This window comes from Cupressus sempervirens, chromosome 10 (assembly GCF_028749045.1).
Source record: "Cupressus sempervirens isolate cs-2001-9-10 chromosome 10, ASM2874904v1, whole genome shotgun sequence".
NCBI classification, from domain to species: Eukaryota; Viridiplantae; Streptophyta; class Pinopsida; order Cupressales; family Cupressaceae; genus Cupressus; species Cupressus sempervirens.
The window spans coordinates 374,082,782-374,107,689 of NC_143127.1; the positions used below are offsets into that span (position 1 = coordinate 374,082,782).

The window sequence follows — 24,908 nt, forward strand, 5'->3', positions numbered from 1 at the left end:
CATGATGCTAAAATTTAATTTTGTTTGCATATATTTTTGAAATGTTGAGGTAATATTACCAGTTTTAAAATGAATATTCTAGTGGCACATCTAATGCAATCGATCAACACTGGTAAGGAAAGGAAAACAAAGTCGACTTGATACCATAGAAAAAATAAACCAAGGTGAACCACAGTACGAAGCAACAAAATTGAAAAACTTCATGAAAGGTAATAAAAGAGTAAGGGAACCATGCAACAACCGAAGCAATCAAAATACAAAGAGCAATGTTGAAACTAACACGAGAGTAACATCATTGCAATGCTGCTGAAACTAAAGAAAGGATACTACAAAAGCACACAAGAGTCAAATTTAGGAAAGTATAACTATTAATATTCATAATATTTATAGTATTTGATAAAGGTTCTACCATGATAGGGGGCCAATAAAGCAAACCGAAAATTGCATAGATTTAGTGACCGTAGAGAGCAGAGCCTACTTGCTAAAATAGGGCTAGACAAAAGATCTGAAGGAAAAGGAAGACAAATACAACAAAGAAGAAGCTAAAAAACCACTAAAAACCCCACCCTAGGTGAGAAACCCAGTTAGATTCCCCCTCTGATTTCCAGGTTACAATGATGATTTTGGCAACTTCGTCCAGATCTTTAGCCCTAGAACCAGGTTGAAAGATGAATGTTCTCTTCTCCTTGTTGGATTTGCACAAATTAGGCAAGCTGAAGTCCAATTTATTGAGATCATAACAAACTACCCCAAGCTAGATGTAGGCATCAAATGTCTGAAGATATTGGAGGTGCCAATTCTTGTTGGGGTCATCCTTGATTCCTCTCCAACGAAGCAAGAAACTTATGTTGGCTTCCATATTGGGCCACTCTTGGAAGAAGTGGATGTTATCCCAAATGACTAAAGAGGGACACCTAGGCACATTAGCTAAAATTAGATTTCTGGGTGGATGGGACATGTAGACTTTAGGCAGCGAAACCCTCAAATTTTCATCAATGTTGAGGACTGCATGTTCTAAACCCTCCAGCCATACTGGGTTGAAGATATTCTGGCAAATCCATATGATCTCCTCTTTCCCAACCTTGGTAGTCGCTAAAACAACCGATAAAAGAACCTAAGACATTACAACTAGTTCTCCAAGTGTAATCGTAGTTGAAGACCCTACACCTAACACTCTACTTATGGTCACCCTTGACATGTTGTCCACTGGATTCAAAATCCTATTCCATCTCTCAGACTTGAAATTAGCCCTAAAAATCATCATGCGGACCTCCAGAGCGTGATATAGATAGATGAACAAATCCATATTAAACCTAAACAACTCACACCCTAGTAAATTTCTGATGAGAATGACAAAAAGTGACCTAAAGTTGAGTATTAAATACTCTTTTCGGGACACAGGAAATGTCTAGAAAGGGAGGAGGAGCAATGACATCTACTGATTATGAACAAACATAAGCAAAGCTAGGTGAAAGTAACATAATTACAGTAGTCAACCAACTTTTATTCTTTAAAAGTGCTACTAGTATAGAAGATATGATGAAATTAGAGAAGTTCTAATTTTATCTATAAATATAAGAAAAAATATCGTTATGATTTAAAGGTTTGGGGGGGGGGGGGGGGGGGGGAGGGAATAGGCATCCCTTTAATCTATGATGCTTCCATGTGATTAGGATCAGTTGATACTAGGAGAAAATCCTCTCCATCCGCTCCTCTGTTAGCAACTAGTCTGCTTTAGAGTTTCCTTCTTTGTAAATGTGTTTGATCCATACTTCTTCGAACTTATCCATAATGTTAAGGACACTCTCAAGTTTAGTATTTATGATCCAGTTGGGGGTTTTTCATTTTCTTAGTGCATTTAAAATGATTTGAGAATCCCCTTGATTTTTAATCTTAAACTTTGCAATAACCCTTCTTGAAGAGCTTCTAGTTCCGCTATATTGTTTATTTCTATTCCCAAGGGCTTGGCTCTTTTGATGATCTAATCTCTATAGTCCGAGTGGATTATACACCCAATACCCACCTTACTTGGATTTCCTCTTGAGGCTCCATCAAAATTTAGTTTCAACCATCCTTTTGGTGGTGGTTCCCATCTACATTCATTTCTAGCGGTTTGATTTTTCTTGTTGTATGTTAATGGTGGGCTAATTAAGTGTTGCCAATTCTTCTTCATTTTAGCATCCCATTATGTGAAGGTCCCTTCTTCTTTGATTATTTTTTGTAGTTCGTTATCCATTCCTTCTATGATTCTAACTTCTATTTTATTGATAAGAGAGTATATACTATTTTTTGTGTCTATAAATATTTGTTCGTTCATTTATTTCCAAATCTCCCACATAAGAATGGCTGGAGAAATGTTCCAAAGTTTGTCATAACTTTTGTTTTTACAACCACTAGACTAGCTAGATAGGTGATCGTTCAGTACCTTGGGAAAAGGGGCACTCCAATTCAGTTTTATTCGAAGCCATACCCAACATTCCTTAGCATAGGTGCATTGGTAAAATAAGTGCTCTACTATTTTAGAGTTTTCTTTGCACAAATTACATCTTGACGGGCCTTCAAACCCCATTTTCCTAAATCTATCAGCTGTAAGGATATATTTTGATTTGTTGCCCATAAGAAGATACCTGCCTTTGGTAATCCCCCTGGATCGCATCATAGATTTAAAGGCATATTTATATTTTTCCATCTTCAAGAATTGATTATTAGATTGCGTCCTTGCTTTACCTTGTATAATCCATCTTTTGAAGTTGCCCAGATCAGTTTATCTTTCCTGTCTTTGTGATTGACCGGGAAATTACTTGGAATTTCCTCTAGTTTCTTCTTTTCTTCCAATGGGAGTCCTAGATTGTCTAGGGACTTCCACTTCTAGATTTCTTCTCCGTTGATTTTTATAGTTTGGATGTAATTTGCTACTTTTATCCCCCATAACTAGGATAGTAAGTTCTTGGTGTTAGTTGATAAGTTGAGTTTATCTTGTGGGGGGGGGGAGGGATTCCATTCCATGAATCTTCCCAAAATAATGCTTCATCACCTATTCCTAGGTCCTAAGTAACATAATTAGAGATCAACGATCTACATTTTAGCATGAAATTCCAAACCTCTGATCCTATTGGTGGGTTCTTGGTTCTTAGGAGAGATGTAGCATAACTTGTATTCAAGTATTTACTATATAAATTTTTAGCCCATTTGCTATCTCTTTCTTGATACATTTGCCAGACTTGTTTAGCTCCCAAAGTTTCATTTTTCCAATTGAGGTTTTTGGTTCCTAATTTGCCTGCTTCTTTTGGTCTACAAATCTATTCCCATTTGATTAATGCTGATTTCTTCTTGTCTTATGTTCCTTTCTAGAAGAAGTTTTTGAGTTTTGTTTCTACTTTTACGTTGATATTTTTTGGAAGTGGGAGGCACAACATTTGGTATGTGGGTATAAATGAGAGCACTGCTTTAATTTTTGTTGCTCTACTGGCTTTTGTTAGCCATTGCCCCTTCCAGGCCTTTGTTTGGTTATCTATTCTTTCTAAAATATTTTCCCAACCCTTGTTTTTCTTTTCTCCCTTTTCTAGGAAGATTCCTAGATACTTACATGGGAATGATCCTTTCTTATAGCCTAACTCATTGCAAATATAATCTTCCATTTTTGTAGGCGTATTAAGGAAAAAGATTTCTAATTTTCTAGCATTGACTTTTTGTCCTGATGCTTTAGTATAATCGTTTATGATCTTTTAAAAGTTTTATGCTTCTTCTTTTGAACTAATTTTAATATTGTGCATATATTTAATAATATAATTTTTGAATGATACTTCCTATCTATCATTGTTATAAATCTTTAATTTATACTTCTATTTAATTTTTTTAAACAAGTAAATATCTTTTACCATTATATTGAAATTCTAATGGTTAGAAGGTTCACATTATGTGTGTGTGTGTGTGCGCGCGCACACGTGCGTATGTGTATATATATATGAGTCTATATATGTATACATATACATATATGTATATGTACATATGTGTATATATGTATATATGTGTATATATGTATATATATACATATACATGTACAAACATACACACACACATATATGTATATGTATATGTATACACACACATATATACATACATACACATGCATATATGTATATGTATATATGTATGTATCTCTCTCTCTATATATACATAAACACATACATATATATACATACGTGCATATATATGTATCTATGTATATGTATACATATATATATGTATGTATGTAAATGTATATATATATGTATGTATTATATGTATACATATGTATGTATGTATGTTTTTTGTATATATGTACATACATACGTATGTATGTATGTATATACATATACATACATACATACATACATACATATATACATATATACATACATATATACATATATACATACATACATATACAAACACATACATACATACATATACATAATACACACACACACACACACACACACACACACACACACACACACACATTCTTCTTAAAAAAGCTTTAAAACATCATAGGTTTAAAACATGTTTAACTAAATATGAATTTATAAGTAATCTATTATAGCAAAAAAAAGTAGTATTTGAAGAAACAAAAAATGAAGAAATAGATTAATAAAAGTGAAGAGAAGGGAAGGAAGATAGAGGAAGAAAATGAGGAAGGGCAAGAGAAGCATTAGGAAAAGGAGAAGAAAAAGGAGGGGAAGGAGGTGGACAAGAAGGGGTAGAAGGAGAGTGAGATGACCAAGATGAAGAAGGAGGCCACTAAGAGGAAGAAGGAAAAAATGAGACAGAAGGAAACTAAGAATACCATGAAGAAGGAGGAGGATGAGGAAGAGGAGGAGTAAAAGGGGAGAAGGAGAAGAAGGAAAAGAAAGAACAAAAAGGAGGAAGAAGGAGATGGAGAAGACAGAAGGAGAAGGGAGGTGGAGGAGGAAGAGGTTTTCTACTAAAAATTTGATACTAAAAAATGAGTGGTTGTAACTCATTAGGTTAGGGTTATTATTATGGCTAGAAATAATGTGTGTCATAGTAGAGTTTGGATGTAATTAAAGCTCTATTTCTATTTGTAAATCTTATTATGACTATAATCTTGATTTGATTAATTTTAATTATTATTTTCATTAATACGACCAATTTACTATCGACTTAACAATTGTATCTTCTTTGAATGTAAATGCTAGTTATACACAACCCTTAAAAAAATATAGATTCTATTCACTATTTGTTATCATCCACAAGAACATAACTACTAGTTACACTTAAATGGAAACATAAGATTAAATGTTTGACAAATGAAAAAGAACTTTTGAGTGAACAATTTCTAACCCCCAAAATATTGAAACCCAAAAAAAAACTCCTATTTAAAAAAAAAAAACTTTTTTATCCTTTCAAAATTACATCTTCCTCGACAATATAAGTTTAAACTCCCATACGGGCCCGCCTTTATTTCGGTCCCAATTGAAAAAACGAACACCCATGATTCTTGGGGGCTGCAATTATTTGATTTAATTCCTAATAAAAAATATAGGAGGACTCTTGGTGTTCATATATTTATCATTTCTTGCACGGAAATCTTTCCTTTGCCAGCATCTCTTCGACTCAGAGACCGCACAGCTTTTTCCTTTTCATGGAACACAAACCTTTCAAAGCAATGTCACATTCGGCGGAATCTCCTGTAGTCGTAAACTATACAGCTTTGAGTATCAAACATGCTAAAGTCTAAGCGTAACAAATTTGGTACATTCAAATTTCATTTCACGCATTATATTTGTATAGAAATTTCTGTAATTAGGGTCAGATGTGTTTTCTCTTTCAATACATAAATTTACGGATATTCCTGTATTTTTTTGTCGTCACAACCATTATATTTGCTTCGAACCTTGAGTCTTATTATTAATGTTTCACATTTTTTTTGGTTTGGCGCCACAAATTAAAGCAAGGGCCTTACCAAAATAGGCCGTGGAGAAGTTGAAAATACATTATGATATAGGAGGAAGGAAGGCATTTAATCGCCCCTCTCGTTTACTTATCAGCTTCCGCTCCAAAAAGTGAGGGAGGGGAATATTGTTTTTGAAAAAATGGCGAATGAGATTGGCGAAGGTGCTACAGAAGTTGTAATAGCTGCAGATAGCGGAGGACCTTTTCCAACAATTGCTAGCGAGGGAGGTGAAAATAACTTAAATCCTAATTCAGTATTGCAGTTTGCACCGTGGCAGAGCACCGTGGAAGAGGGTTTCTGGAGAAAGTTAGCCGACCTAAAGCTTGAGGAACTCGGCATTTCTCAACACCCAATTGAAATCACAGGTATAAAAAACGTTCAGCTCAAGTTATTCGCTAAATTAAAAAAATGTGTAATTAGGAAGGGTTGTAACAGCTCAGATACTAGCTAGCTACCGAAAAAATATATGTTTGGCAATACACAATTTGCAGCACGCAATAATATAACAGTTCAGATGCAATGTTTTTCAAAAATTAGTTTTAGTTTGTAAATTTTGTAGACTTCCCCCAGTTGGGAACCCTTCTACTTGGTATCTAGTGTTTTTGTTTGATTAATTCTTATTTTAACTTTGGACTCAGTTGCCGAGTTTGGGTAAACTCTGGCAAGCTGCCGTTGCGGAGTTTTCTTCTTCGCTATGCTGATTTGTTTAAATTCCTTGTTGGGCTTACCTTGGAAATAGTTGTAATGACTGAGAGATAGTTTTTCATTTGGGTAATTCTTTAATTAGTTGCCAGGAGGAGGGCATTTTATCAGCCTGGTCTGTTGGTGCATGCCATTATTTTTTCCCATCGCAGTACATTATCAAATTTCTATTGATTTGAATCTGGGTCCCCAATGTGGCGTGCTGATGAATTACTTAATTCCAACTCCAAATTATGTTCAGATTTTATAATGATTTTTGAAGTCATACATATCACTCTCTTTTTAGGAAAATTCAGATAGATGTATCCAATGAGCCCATCGATGAGTACAAAAATATTTTTTGTTGACTTTCATTGATTTAAATGCACATTAATGCAAAAAGATATTCTCATGTGGAATGTTGATGATTGATAGATTGAAACTAAAATGAAAATTGTAAATTGTATTTGTAGAACTAAAAGTATATACATCATTTTACATCTTCCTCTTCCTTGATCTACTAAAAACTATAGGATAGGTAGAACTAGAGGCTCTATTCCTTGGAGTTTGATGTGGCTTTTTTGCTTCACTCAGCATGATAGGTTGTGGCTTGATCTCCATCTTGGATGTAGATGCTAATGACAATGACTCATCAACCTCATTGATGTCATCCAATCCTAGATCTTCAGTTACACCCACCTCAAATACCCGCTTCTCCAAATCAAGGGTCTCATCCTTGGTGACAAGTGAGATTGTTCATCTCACCCTATCCAATAGCTACAATTATCTATCTCATTCAAATCTATTGGTTCATCTAATGCTTTGTGTGCAACCAAATATGGTATTGCATAGAGATAATGTCATTGAGACGTTTTGAACTATTTGTTGCTCTTCTTTTTGTGGATGGCCTCAAAATAGCTCTAATTGCACGTGTAGCTCGATGCACTACAAAGTTACAATAAGATGTAGAGGGAAAATATTTGGAGATTTGGAGTATTTCCACCCCAACTTATCTATCAAGATGCTACAAAATAAAATATTGAAGTGGTAGAAGGAAAATTCAACATATTTTTATCAAATTATCAATATTTTCGCACTTGTAAATTTGAAACTTGTTGCTTGTAAGATTCATGTGAAAGACTTCAAAGTTTATGCCTAGTGTTTGAGTGGTTTTTCCTCGTGTGGCTTAGCTTTGAGAAAAAGAGCCTAGCCCTTACTTTCTTGTAATTTTGCAATTCATTAACAATGAAGCTGAAGAAGTACCCTACAACATGAATGTGTTGGTGGAGTTCCACCTCCTATTAGTAGTTTTTTTAATTTTAGGGGATTAAATTTGAGGTGGTCCCTGACAAAATGATTTTTAATAGACTATTTTGTCCTATATGTGGCCTTTTAATAAATCCCTTTGGGTTTTGATTCCAATCTAGTTGATGAAGAACTCTAATCAAGGCCTTTGATACCTATAATCTAAAAATACAAAAAGATAATGAAAGACTTAAAAGATAAGATTTAATTCAAATTCAAATTCAAACCCTTTTAAGTCACCTTCACAATTGTTGCAACTCTGTGTAAAAAGTTTGTCAAATACTAGGCTTCTTTGAATTAGTTAACTGTGCATGACTCATAAACATTTGCATTAAAGCTGTTAATGAATCAATAATGCTTTGGAATGTTAAGAAATTTGTTGAAAACCTTGTGATAATCGATCCTATGAACTCTTTCCCTTGGGTGTGATCTCTTGTCAAATGAGAACCCAATGGTGATTGTAGATAAATTTTTTGCTGCTCCTTGCATCATCTACAATTGATGTCATCCAATCAAGCTTCCCTATGTCCTCCAAAAGAAGGTCAAGACAATTTGTTGTACAAGGTGATAAAAAACATGTGGGTGATTGCATGATGTTTATGGGCCTACTCCTACGTATATCATGAGGGAGTGGTTAGTTCGACATGCATCCTTGAGTAAAGAGAGTTTTTGAAGAAGTAACTAGAGGACCTGACTTCCTAGTATCGATGTTCAGAGGGAGAAATTTTGAGATACAATCTTTTGTGGATGCTATCTTCTCTTTGAGGAGAAGTTCTAAGAGAAATTCTTTATAATGCACTCTCCTCCATGAGAGAGAAGTATTAGGTGAAAACCCTTTGTACCACCCTCTGACTGGGTTCATGGTGGTTACTATTTCACATATGATATGTAATGAAAGGTGACGATCTTTCATTGACATATATAAACAAAAGATAACCATTATAAGATGATGATCTTATAAATGGTAGACTTGTTATCATGGTTCTTTGGGTCGGATTTTGTTGGACACCATGATAACGAACAGACAGAAGGTAATCTTTGTAAGATGACGATCTTGCAAATGATAGGCCTATTATTATGACAGTTTTTGTTTCGGATATGTCGGAAGTCATTGATAACGAAAGCATTATGATTACTCTAGATATTGTTTCAGACCATTAGAGATCATAATATATGTTATGATAGTGTTCATAACATTGTGATTGTAGTTATTTGACAAGTCACTGTTTTAGAGTGTTAAAGTTAGATAATATGTTGTGTATAGATATCCTTGATACTAATATCTCATAAAACATTTTTGTCACTTCTCCCTTGCTAAGAGGGAATGTTGAAGTATAGCATCAGTCGAAGTGATATATACATTGAGTATTTGTATTCACGATTCATATAAACATTGTATTATGTCTTATATAATTGATAAGAATTATATATATATGTATTCATGATTCATATAAACATTGTATTATGTCTTATATAATTGATAAGAATTTTATATATATATATATATATATATATATATATATATATATATATATATATATATTACATATATGGTTAATATATTAATATTACATATATGCTTAAAGGTGTGTTATAGTTAATTAAAGATGATTAACTATAGGAAAGAGACATGTTCCCTCTTCTCATATTTAAATGAGATCCAAATCTGCATTTGGAAATCATCAATCACATTGGCAATGTTACTACATATATATATATTACATATATGGTTAATATATTAATATTACATATATGCTTAAAGGTGTGTTATAGTTAATTAAAGATGATTAACTATAGGAACATGTTCCTTCTTCTCATATTTATATGAGATCCAAATCTGCATTTGGAAATCATCAATCACATTGGCAATGTTACTACATTTGCAGAAATGATCTTAAAAAAATAACATCCATTTGCAATTTTTTTGCTTTTGTGGTTGAAAGTAGGATATTCACCTCACTTTGTATCTGTTTAGTGGTTCTAAGAAAAGGCTTGGCATCACGATGAGTAATTCCTTTTTTTTTTCTTGGTAATAAGATTTTGTTTTAATTAATGACATAAAAGAACTTTACATGATGCCACCTCGGATTAACTTTCACGAGGATCTACATTTTTTATTTTATTACAATCATTTTTAGATCCAACCAAAACATTCCAAAATGTTGACACGATTGTACATCTATGAGGACCGATACAACATTAACCTCCCAACATCAATTTCCCCATGCCCTGTTGGATAAAATAGCTTTGCCAACATTCTTCAGACCAAAATTACTGTTATTCGGTCACCCTTGCCATCACCTTTTCAGTTTACATACATTTCAGTCTCAGGCCATTGGGTGTCATCAAACAATTCGATACTTGAACTGTCTCTATAGTTTTGTCTTACCACATTGCAAATTACTTGATCCACATTCTAAAAAACCAGGGGTTCGCTTCTCTAATAAACTTATTTTCTTTTCGACTGTAAATGCCCCTCCACCCCAAAATACCATAGTATCATAACTACTGCCCTCAGGAACAAAAAACAGAGGGCACCACCACATCCCATACAATAACAACCTAGAGTTTGGCTCTTTTCTTTAAATTCCCCTCATCAAAACCACATAAAAACACTAAATTTCACATTGCACACTCAAAAGGAAAATATAAGAGCACATCTTGCTTTCACAACCCATTTTTTAGGGCCCAAGGAAGAAATTGATGCAGAAGCATCCTAGGGTTTTTAGCAATCCTGCATGTTGGAGGAATTTTGGTCGTGTGTTGTGGACTCGGTCACCAAACAGTGGTGCTCGGTCGTTGAAGGGTGTAGTTGTGGCCGAGGAGCTCGGTCATTGAAGGGGCTCGGTTGCTGAATGCTCGGCAGATTCAGATTGCTCGGCATTCACTGTAGTGCTCGACAATGCTTGTGGTTTGGTTGATGCTGGACTTGGTTTTCCTGATGCTCGGTGTGGTCTTGGTTCCTGTAGGTGTCGAGTTGTCTGTGAGCCAACTTTGGGTTTTTAATTTGTGTTGTAGCCAACTTGTGGCTCAAATATATTTAATGTAAAGGATTTAATTTAATTTGTAATGAATTGGGCCGACTTGTGGCTTAGTTGGGTATAAGTAAGGGGGTCTTGTGAAGTCTTTAGGGATTACGTAATCATCCATCTTGGAGAAGAGGATGTGAAATTTGAAGAGCTAGTAGTTGCGGCTTGAAAACTAGGAGATTGCTTAGCGGGCTTGTGAGCACAAGTTAAGATTTCCTTGGAGGTTTCTACTAGAGTGTGGATCTGGACTAGCTGTGATTAGGATTGTAAGTTGGATCTTGCAGAACTGTTTTGTAATTGCTGTTGTATTTGGCCCTAAGCCGGAAGGCCTTACAACCGGGCATATTGCATGTAAACAGTTATATCTATGAATAAAGTATTGTGATATGGTATGTGATCTTGCATTGTTGTTGTGTTTCTGTTGTGTGGTTATTTGCAAGGATCTAGTTTACCTCCAATAGCAGTACCCTCGGATTCTTGCTGCATCACAAACCCACAAATTCTTTCACCAATGATTGCATTAACCTTCCGTTCCAGCCATGACTCATCCTCCCTGTGTGTTTGTGGGTCTTGTGCCTGTTTCTATAAACTTAGCACCAAATCTGCTTCATCCTCCAGACACCAATGCACTTGAGTCTTCATTGCTTTAACATCTTCATCTAGAAAGTGTTCCATAATCAAAATCTTAAGGAGACACCATACCAATCGAGCTTGCTTAAATCTTTAATGGCTTTGTTGCTAATAAACCACCAGACAAATGGTGTTAATTGGGTCCCTTCAATTTTTTGCAGTTCTAGTATCTTGATCCCTCAACCACAGACCCCATTTTGGAAAGGAGATGTGCAGAATTTCCTCCATTCCAAGTCTCAGATTGGCTGACACAAGCTGCTCCACAACATACCTAACCCTAGTTTTTGGCTCACCCAGCTGAAGACCCCAAGCCATTATCGTTGAAAAAACATCTGTATTTCTTCATTGTCTATTCTTAACCTTGAAAAACATCTCACCCAGTAAAAGCTCAACAACTTCGGTGAGAAGTTCATGTCTAAATTCAAACATTTGGTCCAAGTACTGTTTCTTGGCCTTCCCATGAAAAGGGTGCTGTTGGTTCTCACAGGTAAGGGTAAATGATGACTCCATGCTTCGAAGCAGCTTTAAACACCACACTTGTGAAAAGAACTGCCTTAAAAGTATTAAAAAGATTGTCAATGAGAATGTACTGAGGGATGGAATGATGACAATCCCAACCCTAATATAATGTTGCATGTAGCACATGTTACAACAAGGAAAAATTGCCCCCTTTACTTCAAGGATAGAAAAGTGTTCCAGCTCCTCCTTTGAGAACCTTAGCAATGTTTGCCACCTCTCTTGTTGATAACTGGTGATCACAGTTCTGCGACTCCATTACTATTTTCTACTGGGACATGCCTATACTCCTGAGTCCTTGTCAGTGTTGATGTTAGAATAATTAATATCATTGGTAGAACTTTGGGGTTTCTCAACAACTCCCTCTTTAGCATTTCCATTTCCTGTCACCTTGAAAACTGGACTCTGCAAAACTGGTGCAGTTATGGTCAGAGAGACCTCAAAGAGATCTGTGGAAGTGTACAACTAGAGTTGCACAACAGAAGCAACAAGGAAATTTAGAGAACCAAGCAAGATCGACTTTCAATTATTTGGAAATCAATTACAATTGATCTGCACACTTTTAGTCGTTCATGCCAGGCAAACAAGCTTGATTACATTAAGAAACCTTCAGTCAAGACCTTCTACAACCTATGCAACTTTTGATTATCACTGTCTCAACTTACTAACTGCTAGAGATATCCATTAAAATGCCTTATAAAGAGTTCTCTTTAGAATTTCCATTTTCCTATCACCTTGAAAACTGGACTTGTCAAAACTGGTGCAGTCACGGGCAGAGAGACCTCAAAGAGATCTGTGCAAGCGTGCAACTAGAGTTGAACAACAGAAGCAACAAGGAAATTTAGAGAACCAAGCAAAGTCAACGTTTAATTATTTGGAAATCAATTACAATCGATCTGCAAACTTGTAGCTGCACATGCCAGGCAAACAAGCTTGATTACATTAAGAAACCTTCAGTCAAGACCTTCTACAACCTATGCCTTTTGATAATCACTGTCGCAACTTACTAACTGCTATAGATATCCATTAAAATGCTTAATAAAGACTTCTCAACTTGCAGGTTGGCTGAGAAAGGATTACATTCTCCAAGAACAGGAGAACATATTACAAATATATGGTAGGACCCAAATTACATAGAAATTTTCGCATAAGCCATGAAAATTGTTGTGATCCAAGATATAGGTGTACATGTGATCCAAGAACATAGACATATGTGCCAACTGGCATCACTGATCAGGAAATAGGATCGCAAGATCATGAATCACACACAAGTTGAGAAAACTGTCAAGAGCAATACCAGCCCGAGAAGAATCTGACATAACTCAAGCAAGTTGTGACAAAACAATGTGCAAACCTGGGAAAACATCCAAGACTTGTCTAGAACAATCCTTAGTTGCGCAATCCAAAGCACGGAGAACTAAGGATCGACTTGAGAAATAATAAACATGAACACACAAGAAACCAAAGAGCGTATTTTTGGTTGATGCAAGATTGCCAAGAACCCTAGATGGTCTTGCATCAAACACCTGGGGTTATTGAAAAGTGAGTCTCTCACTTTGTTGTTAGAGAAGAATCAAGACGATTCAGCTCAGCCTGAGAAATCCATGAAGAATCTTCAATTGGTTTGTCTTTCCCCTTCAATACTGTTTACCCCTTGTACTTCTACCGACTCTGCGATACAAAATCTTTGACATTTCCTCCAATTGCTTCTTAGGATACTATTGCTTCACATTTGAATTGTCCTATGAACTCAAATCAGACTCATGATACTCATACAAATCTGCAACATTAAAGATAGGTGATATATTGACATCCTTTGGTAACTTCACTTCATAAGCATTCCCTGAATCAAATTTTCTCAAGATCCAAGGTCCAAACTTCCTTATCCTCAACTTACTGTAAGTACCAACAAGGAAACCTCCCCTTCTTCAAATAAACTATAATTTTATCCACCACATGATAACTGTTATGTCCCCTTTTTCTATCGGCCTTCTCCGTATACTTCTGATTCATCCTTTCCAAATGTTGTCTAACCTCCTCATGTAATGACCTCATCGGCTTTGCAAATTCCTCTCCTTTAGTACTTCTCTTAACCTCGTGACTAATATTCCTCAATTGATACTCCCTTAGGATTCACGCCTGTAACAATCTCAAATGGTATCATTCTGACACTCCTGTTCATTGAGTTACTATATGCAAACTCTGCTTGTGCTAAAACCAAATCCCAGTTACTAGGCTTATCTCCAACCAAACACATTAATTAGTTCCCTAAACTCTGATTTACAACCCCAGTTTGTCCATCATTTTGTGGATGAGAAGTAGAACTAACTACAAATCAGTATTCATCTTCCTCCAAAGTTTCCTCTAGAAATAACCAACAAATTTACTATCCCTATCTGAAACAATACTTCTTGGTAACTCATGTAACCTCACAACTTCCCTGAAAAACAAGTCAGCTACATGTATTACATCTGTAGTCATCTTACGAGGTATGAAATGTGACATCTTGGAAAACCTAACCACTACCACAATTATAGAATCATTACCTGTCTCTGTTTTAGGCAATCCCAATACAAAATCCATTCTAGTATCTTCCCATGGGCTGCAAGGTATATGTAAAGGTGTATATAATCCAACCTTCTGACTACTACTCTTAGCAACTTGACAATTCTACAGTTCTGAACAAGAATACTAACATCCTTGTAAATTTGAGGCCAATAATACCTTTCACTCACTAAACTCACTGTCTAGTCAACACTTAAGTGTCCAACCAATCCTCCACAATGTTTCTCCTTGTCAGATTCTCCCCCATTGAGCTCCTAGGTATGCATAACTAAATTCCCATAAACAACATTTCATTTTGAATAAAATAATCTAACAATCTGCTCCGGTCAGTTACAACAGGTTCTTTACAAGCTGTCCATGGTTCTACAAAATCAATTTCATCCTCATATAAAGTCTCTTTAAAGTATCAAATCCAAGCACTTCCATTCTGATTTCTGTCAATAAGTTCCTTCTTCTACTCAATGCATCAGCTACCTTATTCAACTGTCCACCCCTATGTTTCAACACAACAGTATAACTCTGCAACAACTCAACCCATCTTATATGCCTCTGATTTAACTTACCTCAACTAATCAGGTATTGCGATGCCTTGTGATCAATTTACAATACTAATTCCTTAGGCAACAAGTAATGTCTTTACTTCTTCAAAACTTGAACTATGGCATACAAATCCTAATCATAATCCAAATATCTTTTCTTTGCATCATTTAACTTCTCACTGAAATAAGCTACAAGTTTACCCTCTTCACTTAAAACAAGTCCAATTGCATTTCCACTCGCATCATAGTCTACTTGAAATACCTTGGTGAAATTAGGTAAAGCTAATACTGGTTACTCTGTCACTTTCTATTTGAACAATTCAAAACTCCTTTGTACTCCACTTGTCCATTTGAATTCCTTCTTATCACCTCTCGTGGTTTCTGTCATCAAACTATAGGCCAAGCTGAAATTCCTGAAAAACTTCTTACAGAAGCTAGCTAATCCATGAAATGATCCAACTTCTCTAACACTCATTGATGTAGGCCATTCAACAATTGCTTTTATTGTCTCAGGATCCATGTTCAAACCAACAACTGAAACATCAAATCCAAGATACACTATCTCCTCCATGAAAGTACACTTCTTGATATCGGTCGACAACATCCCCTCTCTCAATCTCTGCAACACTTGTCTCAAATGCAATAATGACCCTCTTTCATCTTACTAAAAATCAGAATATCATCTAGATATAGAATGACAAATTTTCCTAAGATCAGTACCTTATTCATTAACTTCATGAAATTACTAGGTACATTGGTCAAACCAAAAGGCATTACCAACCACTCATACAAACCTTCATTTGTCTCAAATGCTGTCTTCCATTCATCACCTTTTGTTTTTGATCTGATGATATCCACTCTTTAAATCAATCTTGCTGAATACTTAAATCCACTCAAACAATTCATAATATCATCCATTCTTGGTAAAAAAAATCTATACTTTATTATTATCTTGTTTCTTGCTCTGGAATCAGTACACATCCTCTATTCTCCATTCTTCTTAGGTGCTAATACAGCGGGTACTGCACAAGGTCTCAAAGTCTCTCTGATAGAACCTTTTTACAACAATTCATGCACTTGCCTATTTAATTCTTCAATCTCTGCAGGTGTCATATGGTTTAGTGCTTTATTTTGTAAACTTGCTCCAAGAATCAGATCCATACAATGACTTATATTCCTTACTAGTGGTATCAGATATGACATCTCCAAATCTAGTCAACAATTTGCTTATTTTTGGTGGTTGCTCTTTTACTGCCTCGTAAATTAGGTTTCTTAGGAATCAAAGCATATACCATACTCTCCCGTTTCAAATCATCCAGTAATTTTATGTCTTCAACCAAACAAACTCTGACTGAAAAACAAATCTCACTCTTAGGACTCTCTACCAAAGGTAACAATACTTGTCTCATTCCATTTGCCAATATGGTATACCTATTATTTCTACCATCATGCAATGTTTGTCTATCATATTGCCATGGCCTACCCAACTAGATATGGCATACATCCATCAACATAATATCACAAAGAACTTCATTATGATAAGATCCAATTTTCAATTTCACAATACATTGTTTACATGCCAGAACCTTAGGATCATCCTTAACCCATGCAATCTGAAGAGTTTTAGATGCTTCAACCTTGGCAACTACAACTTGTTTACTAATTCTTCCGAGGCTAGATTATCTGAACTTCTGCTGTCTATGATTACTTTGCAACACTTTCCTTCAACTTTGCATCTTGTCTTGAACAAACTCTTTCTCATCAGTGGTTCCTGATCGACATCTTCATGACATAGAACTCTTTTGATCACTAGGGCGTCTCCATCCTGTGGTTAGTTCATAAATTCAGTTGACTCTTCTTCTCCATATGCATTTCTAAAATCCTCTTACTTGAACTTCCTTCGTTACATTAGAAAGCTCAGTGGCCTCCTCCACATTTGAAACATGTTACTTTAAATAACTTATTCTCATCCTTTCTCTAACTACCCAATCCATTCCCTCTAGGGTAACTTCTTCCATTCCATCTCTATTAACTTTCCTCCTTGTATTTTGTTTTGCCTTTGTCTGGATAAGGTCTACCTCCTCCAGTAAATGATCCACCTCTTTGAATTCTGCCACGTCTTCCTTTCTGTCTGTGTTCTTGTCTTTTGTTCAACTTCTCTTCTGCTTTTAGGGAAAATTGGTAAGCTTCTTCAATACTTCGCATTTTAACCAAACTAATCTCATCTTGAATAGATGTCCTCAAACTATTCAGGTATGTTGCAACCCTTTATACATCATCATCATCATTAGTATGTCCAGATCTAATGTCCAACTTGTAGAATTCTTCAATATACTCATTCAAAGTAGACTCTTTATGCTTTAGGTTTTGCATCTTTAACAAATTCACATCCGATCCAATGTCTTAATTTTCTCCTTCCCTCTTCTTTGTCTATCCATCTGTAAATGTTCTCTATATAAAGATGCATGTCCTTTTAACTTGGTACTGATATATTTTACCTTCTTGTTTGCATTGGTTCTTTCATACTTCCATTCTTCTCCATCTCAATGATCCAATCATGCGATTCATTTGATTCTAACTTGCCATCACAATCAGGTGGATTGAATTGAGGTTTTGCATTCACTTTAGTTAGGGCTCTAAGAAATCTCTTATCACCCTCTTTAATGACAAGTTCTTCGCCTTTGGTAACCACTTCCTCAGCTTCATCTTCGCTCACATCTTCAAAATATCTACCTCTTCTTTGGGCAGCCTCGCAGCTTCAAGTCTTGCTGCAACCTGTTTCAACATGTCCATCACGGATGGATCTACTTTTTTCCTTCCATGAATCATCTTTGCACAAGTCCTCTATAATAATGGGTCAGAACTCAACTCTGCCACCCTACAACAAATCAACTAGGGCTTTACAACTTCTCAAACAACAATTCAACCTTAGCAAGAAACAAACCTTGCTCTAATTCCACTTGGTGTAATCATGGTCAGAGAGACCTCAAAGAGATATGTCCAAGCGTGAAACTAGAGTTACACAACATAAGCAACAAGGAAATTGAGAGAACCAAGCAACATAACCTTTAATTATTTGGAAATCAATTACAATCAGTCTGCAAACTTGCAGTCATACATGGCAGGCAAACAGGCCCAAATATTAAGAAACCCTCAGTGAAGACCTAAAAACTATGCAACTTTTGATTATCGCTCTCTCAACTTACTAACTGCTAGAGATATCCATTGCAATGCCTAGTAAAGACTTCACAACTTGCAGGTCAGCCCAAAAAGAATTACATTCTCCGAGAACAGGAAAATGTATTACAAGTATAGGACAGGATCCAAATTACATAGAAATCTTCACATAAGCCATGAAAGATGTTGTGATCCAAGATACAAATCTATATGTGATCTAAGAACATAGAGATACATGCCAGTTGGCATCACCAATTGGGAAATAGGATCGCAAAATCGAGAATCATGCACAAGTCGAGAAACTGTCAAGAACAATACCAACCCGAGAAGAATCTGGCATAACTTGAGTGAGTCATGACCAAACAACGTGTGGACCTAGGAAAAGATCCAAGATTCAGTCTAGAACAAATCCCCAGCTGCTGCAATCCAAAACACGAAGAACTAAAGGATTGACTCCAGAAACACTAAACAGGAACAAATAAGAAACCAAAGAACAAACATATTTTTGGTTGATACAAGATTGCCAAGAATCCAAGATGCTCCTGCATAAAAAATATAGCTACATTATAGAATTAGAGTTCTTCGCCAGTTGCTGTTTCTTTTGGCTTCTATGACATAGTTGTCTTATTTTTGTTGGGTTGTGAGAACTGCTAAACTAGGGATGCTTGAAAAATTGCCCCTTTAAACTATTCAGTCTAGTTTCTTCGTAATGTTGCACTAAGCTCTGTTTTAATGGTTGTGGGTAGCTTTTATTTTATTCTCAAAGTGCAATGCATCTGTGATAAACTCTATTCATTTTCTTGACGATTAAAACATCTTACCCTCCAAATTTTAATATCTATTGCCTTTATAGAAAGCATTATGATTCTAGTCAATTGAACTCATCATCAAATTACAAATTAGTAATATTCTTCAATCTGGTGGAACAGGCTTTTACGCTCCATCATCTCATGGGCAAGTATCAAATTATTTAAAGCTGCTTTCTGAATCATTATTGCCTGACAATGGCGAGGAAGCATCAGCTTCTGTCAAATTTGTAGGGAACAGAAACCTTTGTCCTGTTCCAGGAATACTATACAATACAAATACTCTGGAAAGCTTCAAGGCTCTTGATAGGCAGACCCTATTGAATTTGGAAGCAGAGAAGGTACCTGCTGCGACTTTAATTAGGCCAGTAGAAGAATACTTTATAGCTTACACTCTTTTGGATATGAATGATTTGGTGAAGTCATGAGCTTTTACTATATATCTGGAGGGATCAAAATAATTTATCAAAGTCTCATATGGCGATTAACAATGATATATTTTGTGTTTTTAGATTTGGGAAGATATACATTCTGGAAGAGCAGAGGAGAACAGCAGTTTGCTTTGTAGATTTTTGCTGATTTCATTTGCAGATTTAAAGAAATGGAACTTCTATTATTGGTTTGCTTTTCCAGCTTTAGTTCTCGAGCCTCCTGCAACAGTTTCCAAATTGCAACAAGCCTCAGATTTTTTTAACTTTGAAGAGGTAACAAAATTATTAGATTTTGATAAACTTTTCATCGTGTCATTGATAAAATTATCATTATGTTATTGGTAGAAGATTAACCTTTTGGTTTTATTCTTTGAAGAGAAATGCTTTATTAGCTGCTTGTAATGAATGGCGCCAATCCGAATTAACTACAGGTTATTGAAATCCCCATTTGCTCTTAAAGTAACATTGTTTGTTCTTTTTATGGATGATTGTTTGACATTCTTTGAGTTCTACATTTCCTTTCACAGTTAATTTGTTCGTTTTTATTTGAGTGCTGACTATAACAAAAAGATTGTAAAATGCAGGCGTGCCTTTCTTTTTAGTACACATTTTTTCTAATGCTGATGTTAGACTAAGGCCTTTAAAAGAATGGGAAACATGTCAAGGAGAAGGTGGAAAGGTCAGTTCATGGAGAGTTTCTATTCATTAGAATTGAATCGCTATTACATTATTGAAACATAGGTGTCATGGTTTTACAATCAATTTATCAGCGTTGATGTTAGCTTTGGATATTATGAGATTACTTTATGGATGCTCAGAAATTTTATTCAGTGATTGTAACATTCCTCTTGCCAATTCATTCAAGTATTGGAGCTTTTGAATGGACTGAAGTTTTCAACCACAAAATCTACATATATTATTATATTCCTTGAACATTGTTATGTGATCTGACAGGTGCTTTTTGGTTTTTATGATCCGTGCCACCTCCTAAGCAATCCAGGATGGCCTCTTCGGAACTTAATTGCTTTTACTACTGTTCGGTGGGGACTAGAAAGTGTTACGGTTCTATGCTATCGGGAAAAAGGAGGGTTAGGAGATTTACAGCAATCTCTTGTTGTTGATATCTCGGTTTCCTTTATACAAGGTGGGGGCAGATGAGTTTTTACAAGAAATTTGTAAAACTATTTTTCATTTCTGTTTGTTATCATTCCCTGTCAAGGTGTTGATGTTTTGTAAATGTTTAGGCTGGAGTGATCCTAAAAGTGTTCCCAAGGCAGTGGGATGGGAGCGGAACAACCAAGGCAAGATGGGACCTAGACGGATCAGTCTTGCATCTCAGTTGGATCCAAAGAGGTAAGGATGATCTATAGAGTTCATTGTTGCAGGAATGTCAAGAGCATTTCCATTATTTTAGTGGCATACTCTCTGCAGGTTAGCTATATCAGCGGCAGATTTAAATTTGAAGCTTATGAGATGGCGTCTTCTACCATCCCTTAACTTGCTACTTTTATCGAGTACAAAATGTCTTCTTCTTGGAGCAGGTACACTTGGATGTCAGGTTGCCCGTAATCTTATGGTAAGCGCCTTCACTACACGAGTCCATATTCTGGTGTTTGTCAATCTTCAAAGCTAAAAGCATATTCATTACTATTCAGGCTTGGGGCATTAGACATATCACACTAGTTGATTATGGTCGTGTGGCCATGTCAAATCCTGTGCGGCAATCATTATATACTCTGGATGACTGTCTGAATGGAGGCCAGCTGAAAGCTATAACAGCAGCAAAGAATTTGAAGTGCATTTTTCCTGGCGTGGTATTTCTTCATCCCTTAGGAGTTTGATATCTCTATAAATTTATATAGTTTACAGGGATAGTGAGAGTTTATCACTACATTATTTTGTTCTGCTCTACTGAGCAGGAGGCAGAGGGCATTTCCATGGCCATTCCGATGCCTGGACATCCAGTGGCACAAGATGAAATAGAAGATATTGTTAAAGATTGTTTGCATCTGAAGAATCTGATTGCCAGCCATGATTTTGTTTTCTTGCTCACTGATACAAGAGAAAGTCGTTGGCTTCCAACACTTCTATGTGCTGATGCTAATAAGGTGCAATAAATATTTTTAAGAATATTTAAGATTTGAATATTATGTATCTGTTTTGTCATTTTTAATTTACAATGAGCATGTACACTTTCTGATCAGTTTATCATAAAATGTTGACAGATTATCATTATATGTGGCATTGTTTGTAGGTGAATGAAAATGTATTATATCATGTGAGACAATATTATGAAATTCTGCAACATAAGTTTTACAGTATTTAATAGTATATAAGCATATCATGACCTACCAGAGATATTTGTGTTTTAGACTGCATGTTGGTGTTTACTAGTTCACAGTGATGGCATATTTTGATTGAATACTTTCCTTTGCAGGTGGCAATCACAGCTGCTCTAGGATTTGATACCTATCTTGTGATGCGACACGGTGCAGGCATAGCCTTACCTAGTACCCATTCCTCTCCTTCTTGCTCTGATGATGAGACCAACTCTCCGCAGATTGAACATGATGAACCTCCAGAACTGACGGACCTGTCAATTTTTGTGGAGACAGAACGAAGGAAACAACGATTAGGGTGCTACTATTGCAGTGATATTGTTGCTCCTGTAGATGTACTCTCTCTCTCTCTCTGCACCTTTGCATGTTTTCCCACAAACACATTGCAGAACCATTTTCATTTCCCACTTTGATTTCTTGATGGAAGAGTAACTGTGCATTTAGAAGAGAGAAAATTAAGGCAGCTTGATATCAAAACGTAAACTTCTAATATTTGTCATATTGTGTCAAATTTATGTTTACAGGTCTTCAGAATGTTGAGCATGCTAATATTTTAGACACTCCTGTTTTCATTAAGATTTCTGTAGTTAAATCTGAAAATCAATATGGATTTTTAACATTCAGAGAATGAAAGATCTTTTTGCTAGGTGATGGCTTTTGTGAGATGTAACTGTTGTTTTTATTGTTTTTTTATCTTGATCAGTCAACTAGGAACCTTACTTTGGATCAGCAGTGTACTGTAACACGTCCCGGGCTTGCTCCTATTGCCGCGTCTCTTGCAGTAGAACTTACAGTGGGCATCATTCATCATCCTCTTGGGTAAGAACTAGATTTGTTTTTCAATAAATCCTGAAAATGAACAGTAACTACATCTTGTGACTCTTCTGATGTTAAATGCTTTTTATGCTAGTATTAATGCCCCAGCAGATCAGACAGCTTTGGATGTTTCTAGTGTTGAGCAGCCTCTTGGTATTTTGCCTCATCAAATCCGTGGTGATATTGCACAATTTTCACAAATGATAATTAAAGGACGTGCATTTGACAGATGCACAGCTTGCTCTGAGACGGTAAGCCTTTGAGCTGCCTTGATGCATTTGATTGCCATGTGATATTTAATTTGGCAACATTTTATTTTATTTACCTGGTCGTTTCTGTGACTTGTTTGTCCAGGAACTGATTCTTATGTTTTTACAGGTCGTGTCAGAATATCGTAAAAGAGGAATGGACTTCATACTAGAGGCCTTAAATCAGCCTTCGTATTTGGAAGATCTTACAGGACTCACAACATTAATGGACCTGGCGAATTCCTTCAATTTAGACCTTGAAGACTCAGATGGAGATTTTGATGACAATATTCAGACTGTGATGTAAATCTCATTGTGTAGTGCATTTGTTTGTGTAAGAAGTTGTAACATCTATTCAGCTGAATTACTGTATGTGGAATACATAACCAAGCCTTTCATACAAGTGGGGATATGCTAAGTTGCTAACATCCTTTACAAATGTTGCAAACTAAAGACTTGTGGGGTATCTCCCGGGTTCTAATGCACTCAACTTTATCTAGATGACAATGTTTAAATTCTGATGTAAATCTCATTGTGTAATTTTTCATTTGTTTAAGAAATTGTAATATCCATTCAGCAGAAGTAACATACACACAATACATCAGCAAGCTTTTCAAGCAAGTGGGGATACACTGACATTTTCTACTAAGGTCCCAAATTCGACTTGTGGAGTACTTTGAGCTTTTTGTGTTCTAAAATTTAGGATGTGATTTGTTTTGTAAGTGATATGACATAGGAAGGGGATAGAAACATGTGAATTGGATGCAAATCAATTTTTTAGATCTGGGCATTTATTTAATTCAGCACAATGCCCATTTTGTTTGATCAAACTGTCGGGTGACTAATGTAATTTTGGTGTATTTTGTCAAATCTCAGTAAGCTTGACTGGCTGATGTGAGAAACTTCTCAATATGGAAATTGGCAAACCAAGAAATTCTGGAAAAGGTAGCACATGGTGTTTTTTCATATTTATATTGAAAGAGAAAGAGGTGGTGCATAATGCTTTTCATTTTTATATAAGAAGAGAATGAATTGTTTGAAGATGAAAATATTGAGAAAGAATGTTGCAGTGACAAAAGAGGAAGAGGTAGAGCCCTATTTTCATGAATATATGGCATATGCAAGTTGATTTGTATGTCGAGAAGCATGATGCAATGAATGTAGAGACGAAAAATTAAGCGTGTAAGGTTGGATTTGTTGAACAAAAGAAATAATATTTCTTAATCTTTTAACTAGATTTTCTAATTCAAATATGATTAGATTTTCTAATTTAAATATGGTGCTGTACAAATTTGATTAGATAAAAAGTGGTTGGACAGAATCAGGCAGAAAGGAAAGGCAGTACGGTTGGAACTGTCAGAACAGATAAGCAGCGCAGGGGCGAATGTGGAGCACTGGTTGAGGTGCCAATCTTGGACTGTTTAGTGGCACCACTAATACCAACATCCAAATCCTTCTTACCAGAGGAGGAATCCTCCTAAAAATAAGTGAGAAGCACAACACCAGACGACCATACCAGAACAGTGCTCATATGCAAAGATACAACATATGCTTTACAAGCATCCTCCTTATTCTCCAGAAACCTTAAATATTTGTAAACTTGTTGAGCATGTAGAGACAATGTTTGTGGTATCTTGAGAGAACAATCGATGGAAAATCTATTTTTCCATAGGGAAAACAAACCTCCACCCCATGTTTTCTCTACTTGGTATCAATCTTAGAAAGTAGAACACCAAGCACATGACCAATGGCCCAAACCAGAAGGCATTACCTTCTTCTAATGACATTTTCATTTTTTCAAGAAAAGTTTCTTTTTGTAGACCAAAAGAAGTTACATTGAATTTATGTGTTGTATATAGAATTACGATAG

At 35.8% G+C, this 24,908-nt stretch overlaps 1 protein-coding gene across 1 annotated transcript; it reads left to right on the forward strand.

The window, feature by feature from the left end:
- The first annotated feature begins 5,538 nt into the window (after nucleotides 1-5,538).
- Nucleotides 5,539-23,659, forward strand: LOC149534236 (ubiquitin-like modifier-activating enzyme atg7). The gene is made up of 15 exons (XM_089803319.1): nucleotides 5,539-5,754; nucleotides 5,954-6,321; nucleotides 19,328-19,545; nucleotides 19,717-19,908; nucleotides 20,012-20,066; nucleotides 20,220-20,314; nucleotides 20,590-20,779; nucleotides 20,880-20,988; nucleotides 21,067-21,211; nucleotides 21,291-21,449; nucleotides 21,555-21,743; nucleotides 22,073-22,309; nucleotides 22,678-22,793; nucleotides 22,885-23,041; nucleotides 23,169-23,659. The coding sequence occupies exons 2-15, from the start codon at nucleotides 6,096-6,098 to the stop codon at nucleotides 23,343-23,345; spliced, it is 2,265 nt and encodes a 754-aa protein (XP_089659445.1). The 5' UTR covers nucleotides 5,539-5,754; nucleotides 5,954-6,095; the 3' UTR covers nucleotides 23,346-23,659.
- The last annotated feature ends 1,249 nt before the right edge of the window (nucleotides 23,660-24,908 follow it).

Coding starts and splice junctions, on each gene's coding strand:
- LOC149534236 (XM_089803319.1), top strand. CDS start 6,096: ATGGCGAATGAGATTGGCGAAGGTGCTACAGAAGTTGTAATAGCTGCA. Junction 19,546..19,716: donor TGAATTTGGAAGCAGAGAAG/GTACCTGCTGCG, acceptor TTGTGTTTTTAG/ATTTGGGAAGATATACATTC. Junction 21,744..22,072: donor TATGTGCTGATGCTAATAAG/GTGCAATAAATA, acceptor TTTCCTTTGCAG/GTGGCAATCACAGCTGCTCT.